The sequence below is a fragment of the Micromys minutus genome (assembly GCF_963924665.1).
Source record: "Micromys minutus genome assembly, chromosome: 13".
NCBI classification, from domain to species: Eukaryota; Metazoa; Chordata; class Mammalia; order Rodentia; family Muridae; genus Micromys; species Micromys minutus.
Window position 1 is genome coordinate 6,362,494 of NC_137982.1, and position 23,150 is coordinate 6,385,643.

The following is a 23,150-nucleotide window of genomic DNA, read 5'->3' on the forward strand; positions in this document are numbered from 1 at the left end:
TTCTTGCTTCTAGGTAGTCAAAATGGTGCTCTTTAGGGTTTGCCGTGAACTATTTAAAGTTCAATGCACTCTGTAGGCCTTCCTGGCACCAGGAGATGAGATGACTGATTGGCTAACCATATGTGCCGCTGCTCTTCCAGAGGACACCTCAGTTCCACATGGAGGCTGATAACATGTTTGTTGTCTTGGCGGCTTTCCTTGGTTGTGTGCCCTCTGCTGCTAGTGTTGGGCCAAGTCATACTGCATTGAATATGTCAAGTCCTAGGCACTAGTGTTTCATTCTCAGTAAACAGTCCTCATCGAGAGATGACTAGGTGAGAAGGACGTATATAAAGTAAGTTTCAGAACGGATGTTTGAGAGATAAATGAACATGTGCCATACGTATAAAGAGGAATGCTAGTCCATCTTAAAAGAAGGTTTTAGCTTAGAGCATGGCTAATTGGAACATGTGTATTAGCTTGTAGTCTGATATATACTACGTCAGGTATAAGCCCTGAAGGCAGCATCTTTAGAGAAATAAGCCAGTCACAAAAATACAAACTATTTTTTTGTTTTGAGACCAGTCTTACTTTGTAGCCCAAAATAGCTTCCATGTTGAGGAAGTTACCTGCCCCAGTCTCCTGAGTGAAAATTGAGATTAAATGGGAGCCAGCCCTGCAGCACACAGTTCTATGACTAATACAAGAAATCTGATGTTAAGTGTACTTAAAACCAGACTTGGTGGCACACAGTTGTAGAACCCAGCTACTTGAAAGATTTGAGGCTGAAAGATTACTTGAGCCTATGAGTTCAGTGGCATCCTGAGCAGGACTGTGAGATCTGGTCTACCTAAGTAAATAGATAAATAAGTAAATAACTATTTAGTGTGTGTGTGTGTACACTTAAGTATGTTATGGAGGTTAGAGGACAACTTTTGGGAATTGTTTCTCTCCTGTCTTAGTCAGGGTATCTGTCCCTGAACAAAACATCATGACTAAGAAGCAAGTTGGGGAGGAAAGGGTTAATCAGCTTACACTTCCACATTGCTGTTCATCACCAAAGGAAGTCAGGACTGGAACTCAAGCAGGTCAGGAAGCAGGAGCTGGTGCAGAGGCCATGGAGGGATGTCACTTACTGGTTTGTTTCCCCTGGCTTGCTCAGCTTGCTTTTTTATAGAACCCAGGTCTATCAGCCCCAGGGATGGCACCACCCACAATGGGCTGGGCCCTCCCCACCTTGATCACTAGTTGAGAAAATGCCTTATAGCAGGATCTCATGGAGGCATTTCCTCAACTGAGGCTCCTTTCTCTGTGATAACTCTGGTTTGTGTCAAGTTGACATAAAACCAGCCAGTACAACTCCTTTTATCATGTGAGGTTCCAGGTGTCGATGTTGGGTCATTATGCTTGGCAGCAAGTACCTTTTTTCTGTGGCCCTGTTTTTTTTTTTTTTTTTTTTCTGTTTTATTTTGTCTGTCATTTTCGGCAAGTCAGATTTGGTGGTACACACTTTCCTTTAATCCCAGTATTCAAGAGGCAGAGGCAGGTGAATCTTTGTGAGTTATAGACCAACGAACAGTGATACCCTCTCTAGAGAAAACGAGAAAATTGAACATTTTGGGGGCAAGATTTTAGTTCCCAGGGTGGCTTTAAACTCTTTTCGTTCCTCTGCTTCAGCCTCTAAAGTCTAAGATTGCAGGTGTGTGCCAGCATTTCCACCCTTAGCATTTTAATGTAAAAGTTGTAGAGTGGTGTCTGCTGAGGTCCTGTCTGTGTGTGTTGGATAGTATTGTCTGCCAGAAGAACCTCCTCTCAAATTTGTACGAGGATTACAGGCATTTCTCTTCCATAGGTGGTCAGACCAACCTTCGAATTCCTCAGGGCACTGTGGGCCAAGTCATGCTGGATGATAGGGCTTACCTTGTACGCTGGGAATACTCCTACAGCAGCTGGACCCTCTTCACCTGCGAGATTGAAATGCTGCTCCACGTTGTCTCCACGGCAGGTAAGGGGCTCTTGGAGAGCAGGCAATGGGAAGAGTTGGTGTGCTTGCAGGATTGGAAGCAGAGACCCAACTTGAAGGTAAAATTGGGCTGGAGAGGTGGCTCAGCAACTCTTTCAGGGGTCCTGAGTTCAATTCCCAGCAACCACATGGTGGCTCACAACCATCTGAAATGGGATCCGATGCCCTCTTCTAGTGTGTCTGAAGATAGCAACAGTGTACTCCCATACATAGAATAAACAAAAATCTTTCTAAATAAATAAATAATTTTAAAAAAAAGGTAAAATTGGAAGCCATCCAGTTTGGGGTCTGAACAGGCACATAGTTATCTTTTTATAGAGCGTGTGCCAAGAAGTCACAGGCTGTCTTTCCTCACAGATGTGATCCAGCATTGCCAGCGGGTCAAGCCCATTATTGATTTGGTTCACAAAGTCATCAGCACAGACTTGTCCATAGCAGATTGCCTGCTGCCCATCACGTCCCGAATCTACATGCTGCTGCAGAGGTGAGTCTGTGGCTGGGAGCTTGCAGCAGCAACTATTGCTCTCCAGGCACCTGGCCCTGAGCGCTGTGGGAGGGTCACAGGCAAGGGCTGTTCCTCTCCTCCCTGCAGTGTGGTGAGCACTGGAAATTCTTGTTACTTATTTCCCTGGGCCTGTGCTTTGTTCTTTAACCAGGCTGACGACAGTGATCTCCCCTCCAGTAAACGTCATTGCTTCTTGTGTCAATTGCTTAACTGTCTTGGCTTCTCGAAATCCAGCAAAGGTGAGATGAGAAGTCATTGTAGCAGCTAAGAGTATCTCATTTGGTGTAAATATCTGGAAGGATGTGGACACCAAATTCTTTTTCCTTCTCAGGTCTGGACTGATCTTCGTCATACAGGGTTTTTGCCATTTGTGGCTCACCCTGTCTCCAACATGACTCAGATGATTAGGTGAGCCAGGTCCTGAGTGGATAGACCTTTCTCCTTGCTATAAACCATTCCTGGTCATGTCCAGCCTGCCTTTATTCATTTTAAAGAGCCTCTGTCTTCACAGACTTGAGGTGAGGGAGGATAAGATGAAGAAGGGGCACAGAACTGCTCTTCTTGGGGTACACTGGTGCTTTACAGGGTTTAATTATGTTTTTGAGTTAGGGATTCACTGTGTAGTCCTGAGTGGCCTGGAACTTGCTATATAGACCAGGTTAGCCTTGAATTCATAAGAGATCTGCCTGCCTCTACCTTCTGAGTACTGGATGGTTCACAGGTTTTAAACTTTTGAGAGATAGACTGGGACTTTTCTCATGCAGCTGCAACTACAGTAGCTGTGTGGGCCTTTACGTTCCAGCTGAGAGTCCAGGGTGTCTGGATCCAGAGACTTGGTGTCCTATTCTCAAGCACAGTCAGTGTGCTTCTCCTCCAGTCTGAGGGTACGTGAGCTAGGCCAGTTACTGAAACATAGGCTCCATCGTATTACCTGAGCATGCTCACCTCCCTCTGCTTCCATGATAGGGATTTCCCTAATGGCTCATTTGATTTTTTCACTCTAAACCTTTGGAATTATATACATCAATAAGGCATAATCTTAGATTTTCTTCCCTGGCTATAAATTGTCTGCATTTGATTATTTCTCTTTGAAGAGCTTCGGTGTTTTGTGCTGGAGCCATCTAGTAATAACAAGAATGCTGTATAGTCAGTTCCTTCAAACCTTGACCATTGCTCATGGTTTTATCCCTCTGCCTCTGTCTGTCCCTAGTGCAGAGGGAATGAATGCTGGAGGGTATGGCAGCCTTCTGATGAACAGTGAGCAGCCCCAGGGCGAATATGGGGTCACCATCGCCTTTCTGCGCCTGGTCACCACTCTTGTCAAGGTACCATCTGATGAGATAACTTTGGAGCAGCTCCCTAGTTACCTGCTACTGTCATTACCTTATGCAGGATATGTTCTGAAGTCACTGCACATTAGCTTCTGGGTGTTGAGAGTCTGGCCAGTATGTTCCTTGGTGCTTGCTTAATTTGAGGAGTTAGTTTAGTAGTCAGAAACTTGTAGCGAGAGTTGAAAGTCTGTGGCTCCTGCAGTGCCTGTTAAGCTAGGACACTGTCATCCATGTGCACTTTATGTCTTGCCCTATCATATGCCCGTGTGCATGCTTCATAGGTCTGGCTTTGTGGTTGTCATCCAGACTGTATGCACTTTATATTTTGTCACAGTATGTGCCTGCATGTACCTCCATGGGCTTGTTTCATGATCTAGTCTTTATCTCACAGGAGGTACTTTGACTGCCTGCTCAGACTTCTCTTTCTTAAGCAGATTGTAGCCATGAGCTGATAATAGACCAGGACTCTGGAAAACTAGTATATAGTTAACAAAAATTTTGGAATTAGAGAGAAGTAGGGTGACACTTGAAATTCATTACTGACTACTTGAATTTCTTTGACCAGTTTCTGAGAGTTTCTATGGCATGGAAGTATATATATATGGTCACTCCCTGGTGGAGTTTAGAGGCTCACACATAGAAAGAGTTCCGCAGCCAGCCTGGGGTCCAAATACTAATCCCAAGACTAGCTTCTCAGGGGCCCAACACAAAAGGAGCAGGCTTAAATTAAGGTCTGCTTGGGCTGTAGAGTAAGGTCAGGCCTGGAGACCGTAGTTCAGTGGTGGTACTTTTTTTATAGGACTGTGGTTTGATACAAGCATTACTGCGCACACAGAAAACACTCAGCACCTTGCACATATCCTTCCAGTAGAAAATAAGTGAGGGCTTAGAGAGAAATTATTGTGTGTAGAGTCACAGTGAGAGTTTAAGATAGAGAAGTTGGAATTAATCAGTACTATAGGAGAGTTTGAGTTGTCAGTGCTCCGTGTAGTGCAGCTTCAGGTATGGGTGACAGTCCTGTATCTCGTGATTAGGGAACCTCTGTCCTGTCAGCACTTTCCCCCTGCTCCTCCACGTCAGCACCTTTGGTGGCATTGTCACCTTGCCTTAGTTTTCTCTGTTCACTGTGCGGTTCAATTGAAGTAGGAATTTCTGATATCGGCTTCTATTCTTGGCCAAGGTGTTCCTGATTCCCCTTTGGACCTGTCTAGGCTTTTGAGGTTAAATCTTGAGTAATAAAAGATGATTCCTTATGTGGTTGGCCAAGGCCCTCACAGAATGCTTTCTCATAGGGACAGCTTGGTAGTACCCAGAGCCAAGGCCTGGTGCCTTGTGTGATGTTTGTGTTGAAGGAGATGCTTCCCAGCTACCACAAATGGCGCTACAACTCTCATGGAGTGCGGGAGCTGATAGGTGAGGACAGTGAGGGCTTAACACACTGGGATTTCTGCTCCCTGGAGGTCTCCCCTCCCTTGTCTGAGGCAGGTCATTAACACAGAGATGCATTGTTCACCGCATGTCTTTTCTGGAGTCCAGGCTGCCTCATTCTGGAGCTGATTCATGCAATACTGAACCTGTGCCAAGACACAGAGCTGCATAGCAGGTAATGGGGGATTGGGCTCGGTAGGGAAACACTATATTGGTTGTTTCTACCCAACATGTCACCTTAGTTGAATCTCATCTTAGCTAGAATATCTACTGCTGTGATAAAGCACCATGTCCCAAACAACTTAGTGAGGAAAAGGTTCACGTTAGAGTTTGTCACTGAGGAGAGTCAGGAGCTGAAGAAACACTGCTTACTGGCTTGCTCAGCTTTTTTCGTATATACCCTAATACCACCTGCCTAGGGATGGTACCACCTACAACAGGCTGGGCCCTCCTACATTAATCATAAAGAAATAACCCATGGGCTAATTTGGTGGGCATTTTCTCGGTTGACAAAAATTAACTAACACAAACCTTATTCATCTCTACTTGCAATTTACTAGCCACTGGCTCAGTTGTCATTCTTCCCTATAGACAGAAAAGGGCAGATGTATGCATGTGTACACACGTAATCAGTTGTTACGATAAGTATGAAATGCTCCTGCCCATCAGAAAGTCTGTGTGCTGCAGTGTGCTGCCTCAGGGTGCCTGTTAGTGAGTAGTCAGTGCGGGCTCTAGGCCTATCCAGTCCTTGTACTTCCTGTGCTGTAACTTGATTTTGTGTCTCCCTTGTTTTTATATTTCTGTATATTACATGAATAGGTTAATCCTGAATTATTTAAGTAATTATTTCATCCATTAATTGGTGGGATTTAGATTACTTTTCAGGGAGGTCTTTAGGACCAAGTCTGAGGAAAGTGTTCATACTATCTTGCTTTCACAGACAGTTGGCGAGGGGCACGGAACAATGTTGCTTCTTTTTGGTTAAGAACTCCTAGTGACTGAGAACCTTCTCTGTTTTCCAGCCACACGCCCAGCCTGCCTTCCCTCTGCATCTGCAGCCTGGCTTATACAGAAGCCGGACAGACTGTCATCAGCATCATGGGAATTGGTGTGGACACCATAGACATGGTGATGGCTGCTCAGCCCCGCAGGTAGGGCCTCCTCTGTATCCACCCCTTTGCCCTTCAGACCCCATCTTAGCTTAATTTGTAGTTGCTTTTGTTTTCCCATCTTTTTAAAATTAAAATACACTTACATCATTTTCCTCATTCCCTTTCCTCTCTCCAACTCCTTCCACACCCTTCCCTTGTACTCTTTCAGATTGATGTGTTGTTAAATACACACACATGCCCAGTGTGTGTGCATAAAAATTTAAATACAACCAGCTCCGTACATTTGATGTACTTATACATCTATGATTTCAGGGCTAAGCCATTGCCGTTTGATAATAAATTAGGGGCTGGTCTCTAGGAAAGACTAGTTCTCCTGCTCTGAATTCCGTACTTACCCGAGGTTCTCTGTTTAAGCCTAGAGCCCCGTGAACTTTCCCTCTCTGGTCCTTAGCATGTCTATGGGTATTGTATTCCTTCGGGTCTTGTTCAGGCAGCAGTGTTGATGGATCATGGGTGAAGCTCTTTTTTTTTTTTTTTTTTTTTTTAAAGACAATCTCCTAACAGCTTTCTTGATCCTTGCAGTTGTTTTTTTTAAAAATAACTTTGTAGCCAGATGGTAGTGTGTGCCTTTAATCCCAGCACTTAGGAAGCAGAGGCAGGAGTTTGAGGCCAGCCTGGTCTTCATAACGAGTTCCAGGAGAGCCTAGACTAAACAGAGAAACCCTGTCTAGTGACTGCTGCGTAGCCTCCTTTCTAAGTCTGAATTGGCCCCACTGCAGTCTGACTCAGTGAGAGCACACCCTGACTGCAACTGTCCTATTGGAACTAACTGTGATCTCCATTTGGCACCTAGTGATGGGCCAGAAGGTCAGGGCCAGGGCCAACTGCTGATCAAGACAGTGAAGCTGGCATTCTCTGTCACCAACAATGTTATTCGGCTGAAGCCTCCTTCTAATGTGGTGTCTCCCCTGGAGCAGGCTCTCACACAGCATGGTACGTGTCTCTTCCTCAGTTACATCTCTGCCCATAAAGACATAGAAATTATTTCAGAAATTATTTCAGCTCATTTCTTTAGACTTGGTAACAAGGGGACCACATCATACTTTATTCTGGACTCCTGCTGATGACGTAGTAATACTTAAGGATGGAGACTGGGGTCATTTTTTTCTTGGTTCAAATTTAGGTTTTGCTCAGCTGTGTGAGTACCTCAGGCATATTTAAGGTTGGCCTCAAATTTCTCAGCCAGAATGGTGTCGAAGTAAATTTCTGTAAACCCAACATCTGAAGGAGACTGAGGCAGGGGAATAAGCTCAGCCAGGGCTGCCTAACCATAGAATGACTTCGGTGTGAGATGGTTCCTTGCCTCAGGGTGGGGTGAGAGCTGGCAGTGGTCACACATAGCTGACTGACTGTGTGCAGAGCAGTAGGGCCTGGCTCATGCCCACTGTCCCCTTGCTCTCCAGAGGCAGAAGGGCCAGAGCCACCTGCTGATCAAGACAGCAAAGCTGGCGTTCTCTGTCAGCCGTCCCTGACAATCCAGGCTGTATAGCAAGATCTTTCGAAAGACAAAGGACCCTGAAAAGAGGAGCACAAAAGTCCTTCAAAGCACATGGCCCACAGCACAGTGGGCTTTAAGTGGCTCTAATCTATGGCTCAGTCTAGTGCTTTGTTTTTTAAAGTCAGCTTTGGTTTTTTTATTATTATACAATTTTTTTCTTTCTCTAAGATTTATTTATCTAATGTATGTGAGTACACCATAGCTGTCTTCAGACACACCAGAAGAGGGCATCTGATCCCATTACAGATGGTTGTGAGCCACCATATGGTTGCTGGGAATTGAACTCAGGACCTCTGGAAGGGCAGTCTTAACCGCTGAGCCATCTCTCCAGCCCATCAGTAATGTTTTATATCATGTCTAAAATTATTTATAACTTTAGCTTTTTTCATTTGCTCTGCTGGGTTCTGAACCCAGAGCCTTATGTGTGTTAGCAGGTGCTTCGTTATTGAGTCACTGCTCTGGCACCAATTATGCACAGGCTGGCTGGCCTTAAATTCATGTAGCCAAGGATGTCCTGGGACTCTTTTTTTTTTTTTTCCTTTGTTTTAATTTATTATGTTTGTGTTCCTGATGTCTATGTATCAGCTTTTTCTTTCCACTATGAGTGTTCCGGGAGTTGAACTGTGGTCATCAGGTTTAGCAGCAAGCACCTTATTATTAACCACTGGGTCATCTCAGTGACCTTTGCCTATTGGGGTTTTTTAAAAATTATTTTATTGGGTATTCTCTATACTTACATTTCTGCCTATCAGGTTTCGGTCCTTATTTTTTTACCTCCCAAATGGTGAGATTACAAGTGGGTGCTACTATGTCCAGCCTAAGGGTTTTGTGTTTTCTAAATGTGTACTCGCATGTGGGTGGGGTGTGTGTGTGTGTGTGTGTATTTAAATGTGCAATTGGAGGTCAGACTGTGGGACTTGGCTCTCTCCCTCCACCATGTGGGTTTGGAGGATTGACTGTCTTGGCAAGGATCCTTTACCACTGAACAATCTCACTGCTATCCTGCTTAAGAAGTGTTCTTTTCTTTCCCTTTTTTTTTTTTTTTTTTTTTTTTTTTGTTTGTTTTGGGTTTTTTTTTTTTTTTTTTTTTTGGCTTTTAAATTTTAATACAGTGCCTTTTGTAACCTATTTATTAAATATTTCTTTTAATAATATATCTTTGCATTAATGCAGCATATTGAACTATTTATCCCCAAGTCCTGGTTATCTCTTTGCTACTCTGAACAGGACTGAACTGGCTACCTGAGCTTAGTCTGCCCCAGTGGATGGTGTTTTTGAAGAATTACAATAGGTTTCTGGCTTTCTATTTTCTTTGCTTCAGGTGCCCACGGGAACAACCTCATTGCTGTCCTAGCCAAGTACATCTACCACAGACATGACCCAGCTTTGCCACGTCTGGCTATCCAGCTGCTGAAACGTTTGGCCACGGTAGGATTTATGTTGCTAGCTAGGGTTGTAAGACACGAGCTACTCTCCAGCACTCTCCCACCGAGATTCATTTCGTACTCTTGTGTACGAGTTTGTGTGTGGGTGTGTGCACTTGAGTGCAGGTGCCCACTGAGTCTAGAACTGTCAGATCCTCAGACTAGAGGTCCAGGCGTTTGAGCTGCCTGATGTGCGTGCTCTAACTCTCTTCCTGTGTATGTATGTAAGTGTGTGTGTGTGTGTGTGTGTGTGTGTGTGTGTGTGTGTCTGTATGTGTGTGTGTATAAGTGTGTATACCACCTGTGTGCCTGGTGCCCAGAGAGTTGAGGAGAAGGGTTTGAGTCCCATGGAGCTGCAGTTACAGATGGCTGTAAGCTACCATGTGGGTGCTGGGAACTAAACCTGACTGTGTACAGGAAAAGGTGTTCTTGTTTGGTTGGTTGGTTTGGGTTTTTGAGAGAGTCTCATGTCCAAGCTGGGGTGAAACTCAGAAATCTGCCTGCCTCTGCCTCCTGAATTCTGGGATTAAAGGTGTGTGCCACCATGTCTGACTTAGTGCAGGTATCATTAACACTGCGCTGACTCTCCAGCCCCTGCCCTTTATACTCTTAACATTAAATCTTACATCCTTCCGTCAGTCTGATAGACAGGCAGATACCTCATTTTTTTACATAATTCAGACATGAGAAACATTTAACGTGTGTGTCTGCACAGGTGTGAACATGCACATGGGTGTCTTCCTCAATCATTTCCCCTCCTATTCTGTAAGACAGAGTCTCACTGAAACTGGAGCTTGTATGTTGGCTACACTGGTTCATCAGCACACCCCTGGTCCTCTGGCTTCTCCTTCCGCAGTACTAGGATTATCGGCTCATCTAGCCCAGCTTTTACATGGTGTTAAGGATCCGAACTCATGTCTTCATGCTTGTGCAGCGAGCACTTAACTGGCCCCCTCTCCAGCAGCACTTACTGCTTTCGTTTGTTTCTTCTGTACATTCTTTCACCCCAGAAATTTACGTCTGAGTTGTTCTCTTATTTTGCATCAGTGTCTTCTGCAGAACCCTCTGAAGTTTTTCTGGCCTTAGAACCCTAAAGCTGTTTGTCATGGTCTCCAGGTGGCTCCAATGTCAGTGTATGCCTGCCTGGGCAATGATGCAGCAGCCATCCGTGATGCCTTCCTGACCCGCCTTCAGAGCAAGATTGAGGACATGCGCATCAAAGTCATGATCCTGGAATTCCTTACAGTTGCTGTAGAGACACAGCCAGGTCTCATCGAGCTGTTTCTGAATCTGGAGGTGAAGGATGGCAGCAATGGCTCTAAGGTCAGCCTGCACTCTGGGGAGGCTGGGTGAGGGCTCTTTGGAATCCCTGTCATGGAACTTGAATGCCCACCTGTCTCTGCTGTAGGAATTCAGCCTTGGTGTGTGGAGCTGTCTCCATGTGGTTCTGGAACTGATTGATTCCCAGCAGCAAGATCGATACTGGTGCCCCCCTCTGTTGCATCGTGCAGCTATTGCCTTCCTTCATGCCCTGTGGCAAGACCGTAGGGACAGTGCAATGCTTGTCCTCAGAACCAAGTATGTCCCCTTTGGGAGCTAGCTGACGCATGAGCTTGACTGATCTTGTTTATAAAATGGAAGTAGGTTTCTTGTGAGTTCACCAGATTACGAATGGAATACTTAGCACACAGTCTAGTACAGGGATTCTTAGATGTCTTTTTATTCCCTTTTTTCTTTTTATATATTTATTTGTTTTTTGGAGACAGGGTCTCACTGTGTAGGTTTGGTGACCTAGAGCATGCTTTGTAGACCTGCAGCCCTCCGCTTCCCACCTGCAGAGAGGAAAGGATTTTATTACCACACCTGCCTAGGATTTTTTTGTTTTGCTTTTTTAAATGTATTTCATGTTTATTGGTGTTTTGCCTGTATGTACATCTGTGTATGGGCATCAGATCCCCTAGAACTGGAGTTACAGACAGATGTGAGGTGACATGTGGTTGTTGGGAATTGAACTAAGGATCCCTGGAAGAGCAGCCAGGGTTTTTAACTGTAGAGCCATCTCTCCAGCCCTCTTTTTTACATTTTCAAATAGTTAAAAAATAAAGGGTTGGTTTTTTTTTTTTTTTAAGTTTTTTTTTTGTAGATAGCAAGCATCTGTCACACAGCTATTTGTGGCTATAGGACAACATCTATGACTTCTGTGATATGGGTCATGGGAGTTGAACTCATCATCAGTGTTGGTAGTCAGTGCCTTGATCTCTTGCACTTTTCTTTTCTTCTTTGTTTGTTTGTTTGGTTGCTCTGTATACCTTTGGCTGTCCCGGAATTCCCTCTGTAGACCAGGTTAGCCTCTGCCTCTGGAATAGTGGGATTAAAGGCTTGGACAACTACTACCTGCCTCCCAATTTCACTTGATAAGTGGAAGGTGTAGTTTCATTTATGGATTTTGTATGTTTATATAAGAATGATTGGTTTATGAGGAACATTTTAGGTTTGGGATATTAAAGTATGAAAAAATACCAGCATAGGAGAGGTGGGGGCCAAGTAGGAAAGAAAAAGTAGCATCTCAAAGTATGTTTTTATCCTAGGCCCAAATTTTGGGAGAATTTAACGAGTCCACTCTTCGGAACTCTCTCTCCTCCTTCCGAGACATCTGAGGTGAGCTATGTGGAGGGCAGGGCAGAGGGCTGGTCTATGGCATGGAGAAAAGGACCCTGCCTCAGGTTACATGCAGCCCCATCTGCTTAGCAGTACCTGCTTCCTGTCCTCTGAGAAGCAGACAGACATGGCTTCCCTGGGTGGAAAGCTCTGGCATCTCCACATTATAGACATGGTGCCCTCTCCATTGGCATTTGCCTTTTGATTTCCGTAAATGCGTGTTTTCTTCTTTTCTAAGTGTTAGGCCCTTGCTGTCGGTAGGGGTGGGTGTGGAGGTGTTGCTCCATGTAATTAGTGTGTTTTGCTCTCCCCTCCACAGCCCAGCATCCTGGAAACCTGTGCCCTAATCATGAAGATAATATGTTTGGAGATATACTATGTAGTTAAGTGAGTCCTTTCCCCTTCAGGTGTTGTGTATTAGTGGGGGTCAAACGCCAGGCATTTTTGCATGCTTTACCACTGAGCAGCTCTCTAGCGCTCTCCCATGAGATTTAACCGAAGGGGGGATGGGAGGTTGTGGAGGCCTATCACAGAATGCATGATCAGTAAGCAGGGCACACAGGTGGGGTGGTCAGGCCCATTTATGGAGGGTCGGTGAGCTGTCCCTGACAGGGGCACTGATGGCATTTACGGTTCTGGATGGCTGGGATTTGATGGAGTCAGAGGCTTTTCTGAAACGGCCTCAGTCTCACTCCTTCCTTTGGAGCTGATCCTAGAGCTGGCTGCCATGTGCTCACTTCAGCTTCATGTACTTTTGAATCCTGACTTGGGTTTGTATTTCGTATAGAGGTTCATTAGACCAGTCATTAAAAGATACTCTCAAGAAGTTTTCCAGCGAGAAACGCTTTGCCTACTGGTCAGGGTACGTCAAGTCTCTGGCAGTGTACATGGCTGAGACAGAGGGCAGCAGCTGCACGTCCTTGCTGGAGTATCAGATGCTGGTGTCCGCCTGGAGGACGCTTCTCATCGTTGCTACCAGTCACGTAAGCATCGTGGGCACCTGGCTTTGCTTTAGTGGGAAGCATTTCAGTAGACATTGTATGCCAAGAGATGAGGATGGTCAGGCACTTGGGGACAGGACAGAGAAGCAATTCCAAACCCATCAGATATCCTCAAGGCTTCCCTGCTGTTGGGCCTGCATAGGTCTAGGTGCGCCTCCCAGGAGTAGTAGCTGCCTCTGGACACTGTAGGTGTCTGTGACTTATCTGCAGCAGCAGCTCCAGATCTCTCGCAGTGCTGTGTGTTTTCATCGGTTCTAGGAAAAGGACAAAGACCATTCTCTCTTCACTGTATAGTGAGTTTTTAAATTTTTTAACTTGTTAGTGGCTGCACATGTGTTTGGGGTCAGAAACAAATTTGTGGGGTCAGTTCCAGCTGTATGTGAACTCTGGAGATTGAGCTCAGGCCATCAGGATTGTGCAGCAAGTGTCTTTACCCACTTTAAGAGAGAAAGTTGGTGTTTGGGAAGAGTTTGCACAATTCTTGGCATTTTTCAGTTTGGCACTGTTGCCAAACTAAAAAATGTTTGGCAGTGTTGAACTGTTCTTCCTCAGGGCATCTGGACCATACCTTACTTAATTACATTTGGACCTTGGCACGTACTTCCTTGTTCCAAAAACCTTGTTCATCTGTCTGAATTGTTCTCCAGTGCAGCCTGCCTATAGACCTCTGAGTCTGCAGACCCACGGCAAGACCTGCCTAACTGATAGGGAAATGTCCGTGTTCCTGTCTTTTAGAATCCAACAGTAGCCTGGGGAGGTGGCACAGCCTTAATCCCAGCACTCACTAAGCTGCGGCGGGTGAATCTCTTAAGTTCCGGGCTAGCCTGGTCTATAGGCTGTGTTGCAGGACAGCTAGAGCTACATAGTAAGACCCTTCTCAGGGAAAAAAGAAATCCAACCAAACAGCAGTTCTTAAGTTGTACCTGTGTCCTCTACCTTCTGGGATACTGACCTGGTGAACCTTAATTCCCTTCTCCCTTCCATGACTACTAAAATATTTGTTCTGTGTCTGCAGGCACCAGAGATATTATAACTGGAAGTTGGCTGCTTCTCCACCCCTTTCTTTACCCTTCCAACCCTGTAACACTAGATAGGAGAGAGAAAAAGGATGGAGAGGAAAGAGATCCCTGAATAAAGTCAGAGGTCAGAAAGGAGGCAGCATTATCATTAGACTACTTCCTGCTGATTAGAGGCATAGGATTCCTGGGGGCAAGTTTGATTTTTACCATCAGAATATCTGGTTTCTTGTTGTTTCTTCTTTAAACATGACTACATAACAAACTGTGACCACCAGCAACCAGCCAACAAGCCACCTATGGGACTCTAGTATTTATATACCCTCTGAAAAGTCCCCACAATTCCAAATGTCACACAATCACAGACACATATCTGCAGCTGGCAAAATCACACCCCTGCTGGAGCACAAGGCAAATCATAGTCAGCTGCTGTGGACAGTCTGAAGCAGCGCCACGTCCCACACCTGGGATAAAACAAAAGCACATTCTTAAATATTTCTGTGGTTTTGTTTTGTTTTCCTCAAAGATTTATTTATTCTAGTACACTATCGTTCTCTTCAAACACCAGAAGAGGGCATCAGAATCCATTACAGGTGGTTGTGAGCCACCATGTGGTTTCTGGGAATTGAATTCAGGATCTCTGGAAGAGCAGTCAGTGCTCTTAACTGCTGAGCCATCTCTCCAGTTTTTTAAAGAAACCAAAATTCCAGAATTATCACCACAGAATATAACAGTGAAAGGCAGGGAAGGCCTGGTCTCATGGTGAGGACCACAGGAGAAAGATGGCCCAGTCACAGAATCAGCTAACTGCTCCTAGAGCCTCAAAGAGACTCTGACTCTGCTGCCTGTGCTTGGGATCTTTTTCCTGGTGCTAGGCTGCCCTGTCCAGCCTTGATAGGAGGGTTTGTTCTCAGTCTGACAGTGACTTGTTACCCTGTATTTTTTTTTTTTTTTTTTTTTTTAATGAAAATGAAGGAGGGGGAAAGGGGAGGACTGAGAGGAGTGGAGGGAGGGGAAACTGCTGTCATGGCCTTGTGTAATATATGAAGGGCGGCTGAGCAATGGTGATGCATGCCTTTAATCCCACAGGTGGTTCTTTGAGTTTGAGACCAGCCTGGTCTACAGAGTCAGTTACTGGACAGCCAGGGTTACATAGAGACACTGTATGTTGGCGGGGAGGGATGAGAACCTAAGGGAGGTGAGTCATAAATTCACCGTTTAAAATGTAATGAGACTGTAATACATGGCAATGATGGCGAGGAAGGTGCTGTGACAGCTAACACATGAGGTCAGAGTAGTCATGTGAGGTGACGCTCCAGACTGCTGAGTATGTGAACAAGCCAAGCAGAGAGTGTAGGGCAAGAAGTGTAGGCCGATGGAATTGCAGATGTCAGCGCCGAAGGAGAAGCACGTGGTATGCTCAGGAACGGCTGAAGGCCAGCTGTGGTTGACACATGCTGACAGGGGACCTGAAACACGGGATCCTGAGTTAGGGACTGCCTTTGTAACAACATGGACGGAAAGGAGGGAGGCCTGGCCTAGAGTGAGCATAGGTGGGGCTGAGGATCCTAAGGCGGGTGACCTTCCTGAGCCCTGGGAAGCCTGTGAATAGTGCTAAGCACAGGAAGGATGTATGTACTTCTTCAGGAAAGACAAATGTGAGCTTGATTCTGAGTAGATGTCAGGGTGAGCCAAAAACTGCAGGGCTTGAAGCTCTATTTCATCAGGCCCCTGATGACATTCCAATTGGTAATGGCCTCATGAAAGCCTTCATTTCTTGTCTCCTAAAGTCTGTCCAGAACATAATCCTCCTCCCACCCATTGCAGGCAGACATCATGCACTTGACTGACATGGCAGTGCGGCGCCAGCTTTTTCTTGATGTGCTTGATGGGACCAAAGCATTAGTAAGTATGCCTGAGTTCCCTTCCCCTAAGGTCACAGAGGGAGGAGCTCATGGTCCAGAGGGGTCAGTCAGTGTTCAGGTGGCCTGGGGGAGACTGAGTTGTAAGGAGGTGCAGGGCTCCTCGCACTTGTGAGAGGCCAGGGTTAGGTGAGGAGAGCACAGGCCAAAGATACTCTGTATCTTTGCAGCCAAACTCCTGACTGCTCTGCTCCTCCCTTCAGCTCCTTGTTCCAACATCAGTGAACTGCCTCCGTCTGGGCTCCATGATGTGTACTCTGCTGCTCATCCTCCTGCGGCAGTGGAAGAGGTGAGTGCTGCAGGAAGTGGAGCAGTTGGGCAGATAAGCCTTAAGTGAGGAAGACTGCCTGTGGCTTCTGAGGGGCACTGGGGACAGTGAGGCATGAAGCTTCTGCCTTGTTCTTTCAGAGAGCTGGGTGCTGTGGATAAAATCCTTGGGCCCTTGACAGAAGTCCTGGAAGGGGTGCTTCAGGCAGACCAGCAGCTCATGGAAAAGACCAAGGCCAAGGTGTTCTCTGCATTCATCACAGTGTTACAGATGAAGGAGCTTCGAGGTGAGCAACAGCTCCTAACGCAGGGCCACATGCGCTTGCTGTGAGACTCGAGATTTCAGTGTTGGGATTTTTTTACCCCAGGAATGCTTTTATTTCCCACTGTCCCTCCCCTCCCAGTAGTATGATGCCCTTCCTCTTGGTACTCAACTGCCTTTCTAGCCCCTGCCTAGGAAGAAAGCCTTGTTGTGCAGTCAGAATGGCCCACCTTGCACGACAGCACTCCCTCCCATCTGTTCTGCAGTAAGTGATATCCCCCAGTACTCCCAGCTGGTGCTGAACGTCTGCGAGACCCTCCAAGAAGAGGTGATTGCTCTCTTTGACCAGACCCGCCACAGCCTGGCATCAGGTGGTGCTGCCGAGGACAAGGACAGCATGGAGACAGATGACTGCCCTCGGCCCCGGCACAAGGACCAGCGTGATGGGGTGAGGGAAGGGGGGAGCCTTAGGAGCCCAGATCCCCTTGGGCTCAGGGATCAGAGAGAAGCACTTGGAGAGGTGCAGCTCCCAGCCATTTCAGCATAGTCAGGCAGACACTGTGAGCCAGGACGATTGGACCTTGAAAAGTGTGAGCAGCTTCAGGTCAGCATCTTCTGTGTGATCCATGGCTGGTGTGAGCAGAGGAAAGTGAGGGCAGGGTGGGCCAGAGGGAGCGGCTTTACGGGGCAGACACAGGCTCTTTAACCTAAGGACTCAGGAAGAGACAACGGATACGGTCTAGAACATCTTTGGTGGAGGAGAACTGAAGGCAGGGTTTCTCTACTTTCTGGACCAGGCTGATCTAAAACCAACAGAGATCTGTTGCCCCTTTGCCTCTGCCTCTGTCTCCTCCACCCAAAAGCTGGGATTAAAGGCATGTTCTACCATGCCTGGCTAGAACAATATTTTTTAAACTGTGTATATCATGACCACTAGCTTATTTGGTTACTACCAGCTTTGTTTTGTTGGGGGTTTTTTTGTTTGTTTGTTTTGGGGTTTTTTGTTTGTTTGTTTGTTTGTTTTTTGAGGTAGAATCCTCCTTTGTAGCCCAGGCTAGCCTCTAACTTTCTGCCTCAGCCTCCTGAGTGCTGGAGTTACGGGTATGTACTACTAGTTCTAAAGAGAATGTCAGATGTTTTGCATGATGTGAAATCAGGTAGGTACTACTGGTGGGAAACAGTAAGTATGTTGATGCTGGGGCACAGTCTGAAGTGTCTTGGTATGAGGTGTAGTCAGAAATAAGTGCACATTGTCTTCCGCTGTCAATCTCTGTTTACTCTTGAACCAGAACCTAGTAAGTCTTGGCATGCCTCAAAGCTGGGGTTGCAGGTGTATATAGAACTCCTGCCTCGTTCTGTGGGTACTATCACCAAACTCCAGTCCTCAGGTTTGGATAGCATGTACTTAATATTTATGTATCTGTTTTGTCTACGTGTGTATATGTACACACACAGAGTACATGCCCTTGAACTGGAGTTAGAGATAGTTTTGAACTCTTTTTAACGTTGATTTTTAGTTGATGTGGGTCAAATTGTGTCCTATAAAAAGACATTCTGTTGTTTTATCTGTAATTTAGTATTTTGATATGTGTCATGGGGAGGTTCTTTTCTGGTCCTGTCTATTTGCTGATCTAAGTCCCACCCACCGCTGTGTTGGCAATTGTGGCTGCTGAGAAAAGGGGGAGGTTTCTTTTAGGGTGTGACCCCCTGTTCAGTTAACTGTGCTCCGGAATCCAGCAGTACAGTGAAATCAATGTGTTTGTTCCTGGTAGTTTTTGTTTGTCTTAGACAGGGTCTCACTATGTAGCCCTGGCTGATCTGGGACACACTTTTGTAGAGCAGGTTGGCCTCAAACAGAAATCTGACTGCCTTTTCCTCCCCATGCTGAGATTAAGGCACATACTGTTACCACGCCTGGTGATTAAGAAAGAAAGTTGGGTGGGTAAGAGGTGGGTGGAGGTGGGTCTGAGAGAAGTTGATGGGATAAACAAATATAAGAAATGAATATGAAATTCTCAAATAAAAAAATTATTTTTAAAATAAGCGTATAACAGGCCGTGGTGACACACACCTTTAATCCCAGCACTCAGGAGGCAGAGACAGGTGGATCTCTGGGTTAGAGACCAGACTGGTCTACAGAGTGAGTTCTGGACAGTGAGGGATACATAGATAAACCTAGTCTTTCGAAAAAACAAGCAAAAGGGTATTAAACACTGGGGTTTGAATAAAGCCTAAGGTTGCAGGTGGAGGTAGATGCTGCGGTTAGGCCACTCAGACTGCCAGTGGTAGAGTGGGGTGGACTTGCCGTTCCTGGAGAGATGAAGCAGGAGTCACAGTCCTGAGAAGAGCCCTAGACAGGGAGGCCAGGCGCAGGGCTCTCCCTCTTCCCTCTACTGCCTTTTCCACCTTTCCCTGTCTTTGCCTTGATTTCCAGCAGGTATGTGTCCTGGGACTGCATCTGGCTAAGGAGCTCTGTGAGGTGGATGAGGATGGGGACTCGTGGCTCCAGGTGACCCGAAGGCTCCCCATTCTGCCCACGCTGCTCACCACCCTGGAGGTGAGCCTCCGAATGAAGCAGAACCTGCATTTTACTGAGGCTGCGCTGCACCTGCTCCTCACCCTGGCTCGCACCCAGCAGGTAGGAGGCTGCCTAGGGTGCAAAGACCCTGCTTGTGCCAAATGGTTCCCATGCACCTACAAATCTGAGTTTGACTGGGATCTTTTCCTGCTTTTGGCAGATCTTTTCAGGCTTTCTCTAATTATGGGTTTTTCTGCTAGGGAGCCACAGCAGTGGCTGGAGCTGGCATCACCCAGAGCATCTGTTTGCCCCTCTTGAGTGTATACCAGCTTAGCAGCAATGGCACAGGACAGGTGAGTGCCTGGGATCTTGCCTCTTGTACCTCTTAGGTGACAGGCCCACCTTGCTGCTCTCCCCTCATATTATCCCAGTTCCCTGGTAGCATTGAGCTTCCTGTCCTTGACACGTGGCTAATAAGAGGAATGTAGCTGCCAGAAAGCACCTGAGTGTGTACTTAGCATGGACCTGGTACCAATCTGATCCAAGCAACATGAATGCCACCAGGGCCAGGCTATTAGCGTGGACACTTGTCATCCCCTCAGAAGGCAGTTTGTACTAACGATCCATCATGTCTCCTTCTTCCCCCCAAGTCCTGAGGGCTAGCAGGTATGTCTTAGTCTGAAGTCATCGTCACAGCACCTCTTATTGGAATCTTTATGCCTGTTTAAGTCATTATCTAGCTTAGCCTCCCTCAGTTTACAGGGAGCATGTTGGGGGCCAGAGGAGGGCAGGGTATGGCCACGTGGACATAGCTGGTTAGTGGCATACTGGGTTTGGAACCCTTTGCCCTTGCTGAGTCTGGTAGCCTTGCTCCTCCTAGCTCTCCTCATACCTAGTGGCAACTGTCCACTCGAAGAGACTTTTCTTTCTAGCAACAGGGCCACAAAAGAGACTCTGCTGCTCTAAGTGGGTTCCTGTGGCATCAATCCTGAGCCTCTCTGCCATTTGTCACAGACACCCAGCACCTCTCGAAAGTCCCTGGATGCCCCGTCCTGGCCAGGAGTCTACCGCCTCTCCATGTCCTTGATGGAGCGGTTGCTCAAGACTCTACGCTACAATTTCCTGACTGAGGCCCTAGATTTTGTGGGTGTCCATCAGGAGCGGACCTTGCAGGTGAGGGGCTGCCTACCTCAGTATACCCAAAGCCACTTGGCAGATGGCTGTAGGACTTGGGGTATCAATGGCCTCATCTTTGAGGTAGCTGAAGAAATCTGACTTGAGCCACCTGACCAAGGGGAAGCCTTCATTGTAATGCCAGCCACCTAAGCATGTGTGGGCCCAGCACCTAATCTTTATAGGCAGGTAGGCATGGTGTGCAGGTCTCTGAGCATTCTCTGCTGTCCTGTCCTCACAGTGTCTCAATGCCGTGAGGACAGTACAGAGTCTAGCCTGCCTGGAGGAAGCAGATCACACTGTGGGCTTCATCTTACAACTGTCCCACTTCAGGAAGGAGTGGCACTTCCATCTGCCTCAGCTCATGCGTGATGTTCAGGTGGGCCTCAGACATTGCTTCTTGGAGGGTCTGTGGAGATGAGGGTAAGGGAGTCAGTGGATATCCTCAGTGAACTGTCTCTGAACGTGGACTTCTTGCGTGGGGCACAGGTTTCACTCAGGCTATGGACTTAGGCTATATTTTTCCTCCGTAGTGAAGTGAAACTGGGTGAGAACTTGGGCTCTATGAGGTAGACTTAGGTTCAGAACCCACAGGGGGAGGCCTGAAGCTGGAGGAGCCACAGGCTTTTGAGTTAGAGCATCAGTCACTGAGAGGGAGGCTGGTATCCCTGGAGAAGATTTGTTTATAGGGTTGCCTCCATGAGTTTTTTTCTGTCCCTCCCGTGTCCCAGGTGAACCTGGGTTACTTGTGCCAGGCCTGTACCTCCCTCCTACACAGTCGAAAGATGCTGCAGCACTACCTACAGGTACTGAAGGCCCCTAGCCTGTCACCCCTGGCAGTACTGCCCTTGATCTCCCATGACTTACCCTTCATTTCTTGACTCCCCTCAGAACAAAAATGGTGATGGCCTCCCTTCGGCTGTCACTCCCCGAGTTCAGCGGCCATCCACCACTACCACCATTTTGGCTACCCCACCTGGCTGCTCCTCCAAGCAGCCTGTTGCTGACACCGAGGCCTCCGAACAGCGAGCCTTGCACACAGTCCAGTATGGCCTTCTCAAGATTCTCAGCAGGACCCTGGCAGCCCTGCGCCACTTCACTCCAGACGTCTGCCAGATCCTATTGGACCAGGTACTGGTTCCCACAACCAGCCTTGAGCCTGTGCGCTGCAGTATACTGTGCTGTGCCTTGGAGAGCTCCCAGCAAGTTCTAGAGTGCTGGCTTTTGTCTTTCAGTCCCTGGATCTTGCTGAGTACAACTTCCTATTTGCCCTGAATTTCACCACTCCCACTTTTGACTCTGAAGTGGCCCCCTCCTTCGGAACCCTCTTAGCCACAGTGAACGTGGCCCTCAACATGCTTGGAGAGGTAAGCCAGCAAGACAGCCCCCCCCCCCCCACACACACACACACAACTTCCTACTTGTTTTGGAAATATGGAACATATCCAGCCTCTGGAGCCTAGGCCTCTTCCTACAAGGGCATGCTAAGAGTTCCCATGAGGTGCCAGGGGAATTGGTATGCAAGACCTCCAAGTAGAAGCTCTCCAACTGGCCACTCTTACTGCTAACTTGATTTTTGTACTGCTTCCTCTAGCTGGACAAGAAAAAGGAATCCCTCACCCAGGCTGTGGGACTCAGCACACAAGCAGAAGGGACCCGAACATTAAAGTAAGGCCCGAGTATTGAAGCCTAGGGCAGTTGTGGGCTGCTGTTCTCCCATCTGTGGCAGTTGTCAAGCACCTTTGCAACATTGCCCATACCTGCCTCTCCAGGTCCCTCCTGATGTTCACCATGGAGAACTGCTTCTACCTGCTCATCTCCCAAGCAGTACGCTACCTCAGGGACCCAGCAGTGCACCCCCGGGACAAGCAGCGGATGAAGCAGGAGCTGAGCTCAGAGCTGGTATGGATGTTGGGCTGGCAGCGGGGAAGCTGTTTGTTTGGATGCTGCATGTTCTGTCATTTAGGGTCAGAAACAGTGGCCCTGGGTCTCATTCACCTGCTGCTTTTCTTGCAGAGCACGTTGCTATCCAGCCTCTCACGTTACTTCAGAAGGGGAGCCCCCAGTTCCCCTGCTGCTGGAGTCCTGCCCTCACCACAGGGCAAGGCCACCTCTCTCTCCAAAGCCAGCCCGGAGTCTCAGGAGCCTCTGATCCAACTTGTGCAAGCCTTTGTCCGGCACGTGCAGAGATAGGGCAATGGAGTGCTGTCTACTTGCTGCTCCCTACCAACCTGCATTGCAGCCTGGGCAGAGGGCGCTGCCACAATGCCAGCCACTGAGCAAGCAGCTCCCTTCGTCCTCCTCCTGCCCTCCGCTGACATTATTTTTATATAGCTGAAGAGGTCAACAGCACGGGCAGGCAGCAAAGGGTCTGGGTGCTCAGACGCTGACAATACACCAGGTGGCCCTGTCCTTGAGTGGTCTCGTGGCACTTACTAGCCAGGGAGGCCCTGGGAACAGGAGCACAGGAGAGGCCTGTGTGTAGTGAGGGTTTTCCATGATCTATTCTTGCAGTTTTTTTTTTTTTTTTTTTTTTTGGTAATACTGTGGTCTATTTATACAAATATTAAAAGTGCTGTTTATATACTGGGCCTTTAAAGCCTGTGTTATGCGGCAACTTTCAGAGGCCCCCAGGGTTAGGGGTAGGGAGTGGCTGGAGATGGCAGGATTCCTGTTGATGGTACCAGTACCTGCCCATTGAGTCCTGAGGAGACTGTTGGGACAGGCAAACAAGGGACAGACAGTCTAGGTCTCAGTCAGTGTATATAGTTCTGCTGCCGTGTCACCGCAGCATGCCCACTGGGACCATCTAAGATAAAACATGGTCACACTGGATGCTCCCAGAATCAGGCTCCGTGCCACTTGCAAATTGTAGTACGTTGAAGAGGTAAATGATCCCCTTTTCCCTCACAGCTTGAGGCCAAGCCTGTAAGTGTTGGCTATAGAAGCTTCCCTGCACCCTGACAGGCAAGC

At 47.3% G+C, this 23,150-nt stretch overlaps 1 protein-coding gene across 3 annotated transcripts in view; it reads left to right on the forward strand.

The window, feature by feature from the left end:
- NUP188 (nucleoporin 188) overlaps positions 1-22,692 on the forward strand; it is a 51,075-nt gene extending 28,383 nt beyond the window's left edge. Inside the window, exons 16-44 of one of the 3 annotated variants that reach the window (XM_080927270.1) lie at positions 1,832-1,984; positions 2,360-2,486; positions 2,659-2,746; positions 2,839-2,915; positions 3,718-3,832; positions 5,131-5,251; positions 5,375-5,441; positions 6,289-6,417; positions 7,232-7,371; positions 9,258-9,364; positions 10,477-10,683; positions 10,769-10,938; positions 11,949-12,018; positions 12,338-12,405; positions 12,806-13,001; positions 15,863-15,940; positions 16,161-16,246; positions 16,366-16,511; positions 16,753-16,934; positions 18,921-19,124; positions 19,265-19,357; positions 20,019-20,177; positions 20,419-20,556; positions 20,909-20,983; positions 21,069-21,308; positions 21,413-21,544; positions 21,772-21,845; positions 21,950-22,079; positions 22,194-22,692. In XM_080927270.1, the coding sequence (XP_080783396.1) occupies positions 1,832-1,984; positions 2,360-2,486; positions 2,659-2,746; positions 2,839-2,915; positions 3,718-3,832; positions 5,131-5,251; positions 5,375-5,441; positions 6,289-6,417; positions 7,232-7,371; positions 9,258-9,364; positions 10,477-10,683; positions 10,769-10,938; positions 11,949-12,018; positions 12,338-12,405; positions 12,806-13,001; positions 15,863-15,940; positions 16,161-16,246; positions 16,366-16,511; positions 16,753-16,934; positions 18,921-19,124; positions 19,265-19,357; positions 20,019-20,177; positions 20,419-20,556; positions 20,909-20,983; positions 21,069-21,308; positions 21,413-21,544; positions 21,772-21,845; positions 21,950-22,079; positions 22,194-22,370 (3,749 nt within the window). In that variant the 3' untranslated portion in view covers positions 22,371-22,692. The remainder of the gene's footprint in view (positions 1-1,831; positions 1,985-2,359; positions 2,487-2,658; positions 2,747-2,838; positions 2,916-3,717; positions 3,833-5,130; positions 5,252-5,374; positions 5,442-6,288; positions 6,418-7,231; positions 7,372-9,257; positions 9,365-10,476; positions 10,684-10,768; positions 10,939-11,948; positions 12,019-12,337; positions 12,406-12,805; positions 13,002-15,862; positions 15,941-16,160; positions 16,247-16,365; positions 16,512-16,752; positions 16,935-18,920; positions 19,125-19,264; positions 19,358-20,018; positions 20,178-20,418; positions 20,557-20,908; positions 20,984-21,068; positions 21,309-21,412; positions 21,545-21,771; positions 21,846-21,949; positions 22,080-22,193) is intronic. The other 2 variants (XM_080927271.1, XM_080927272.1) reach the window with 2 other exon arrangements.
- The last annotated feature ends 458 nt before the right edge of the window (positions 22,693-23,150 follow it).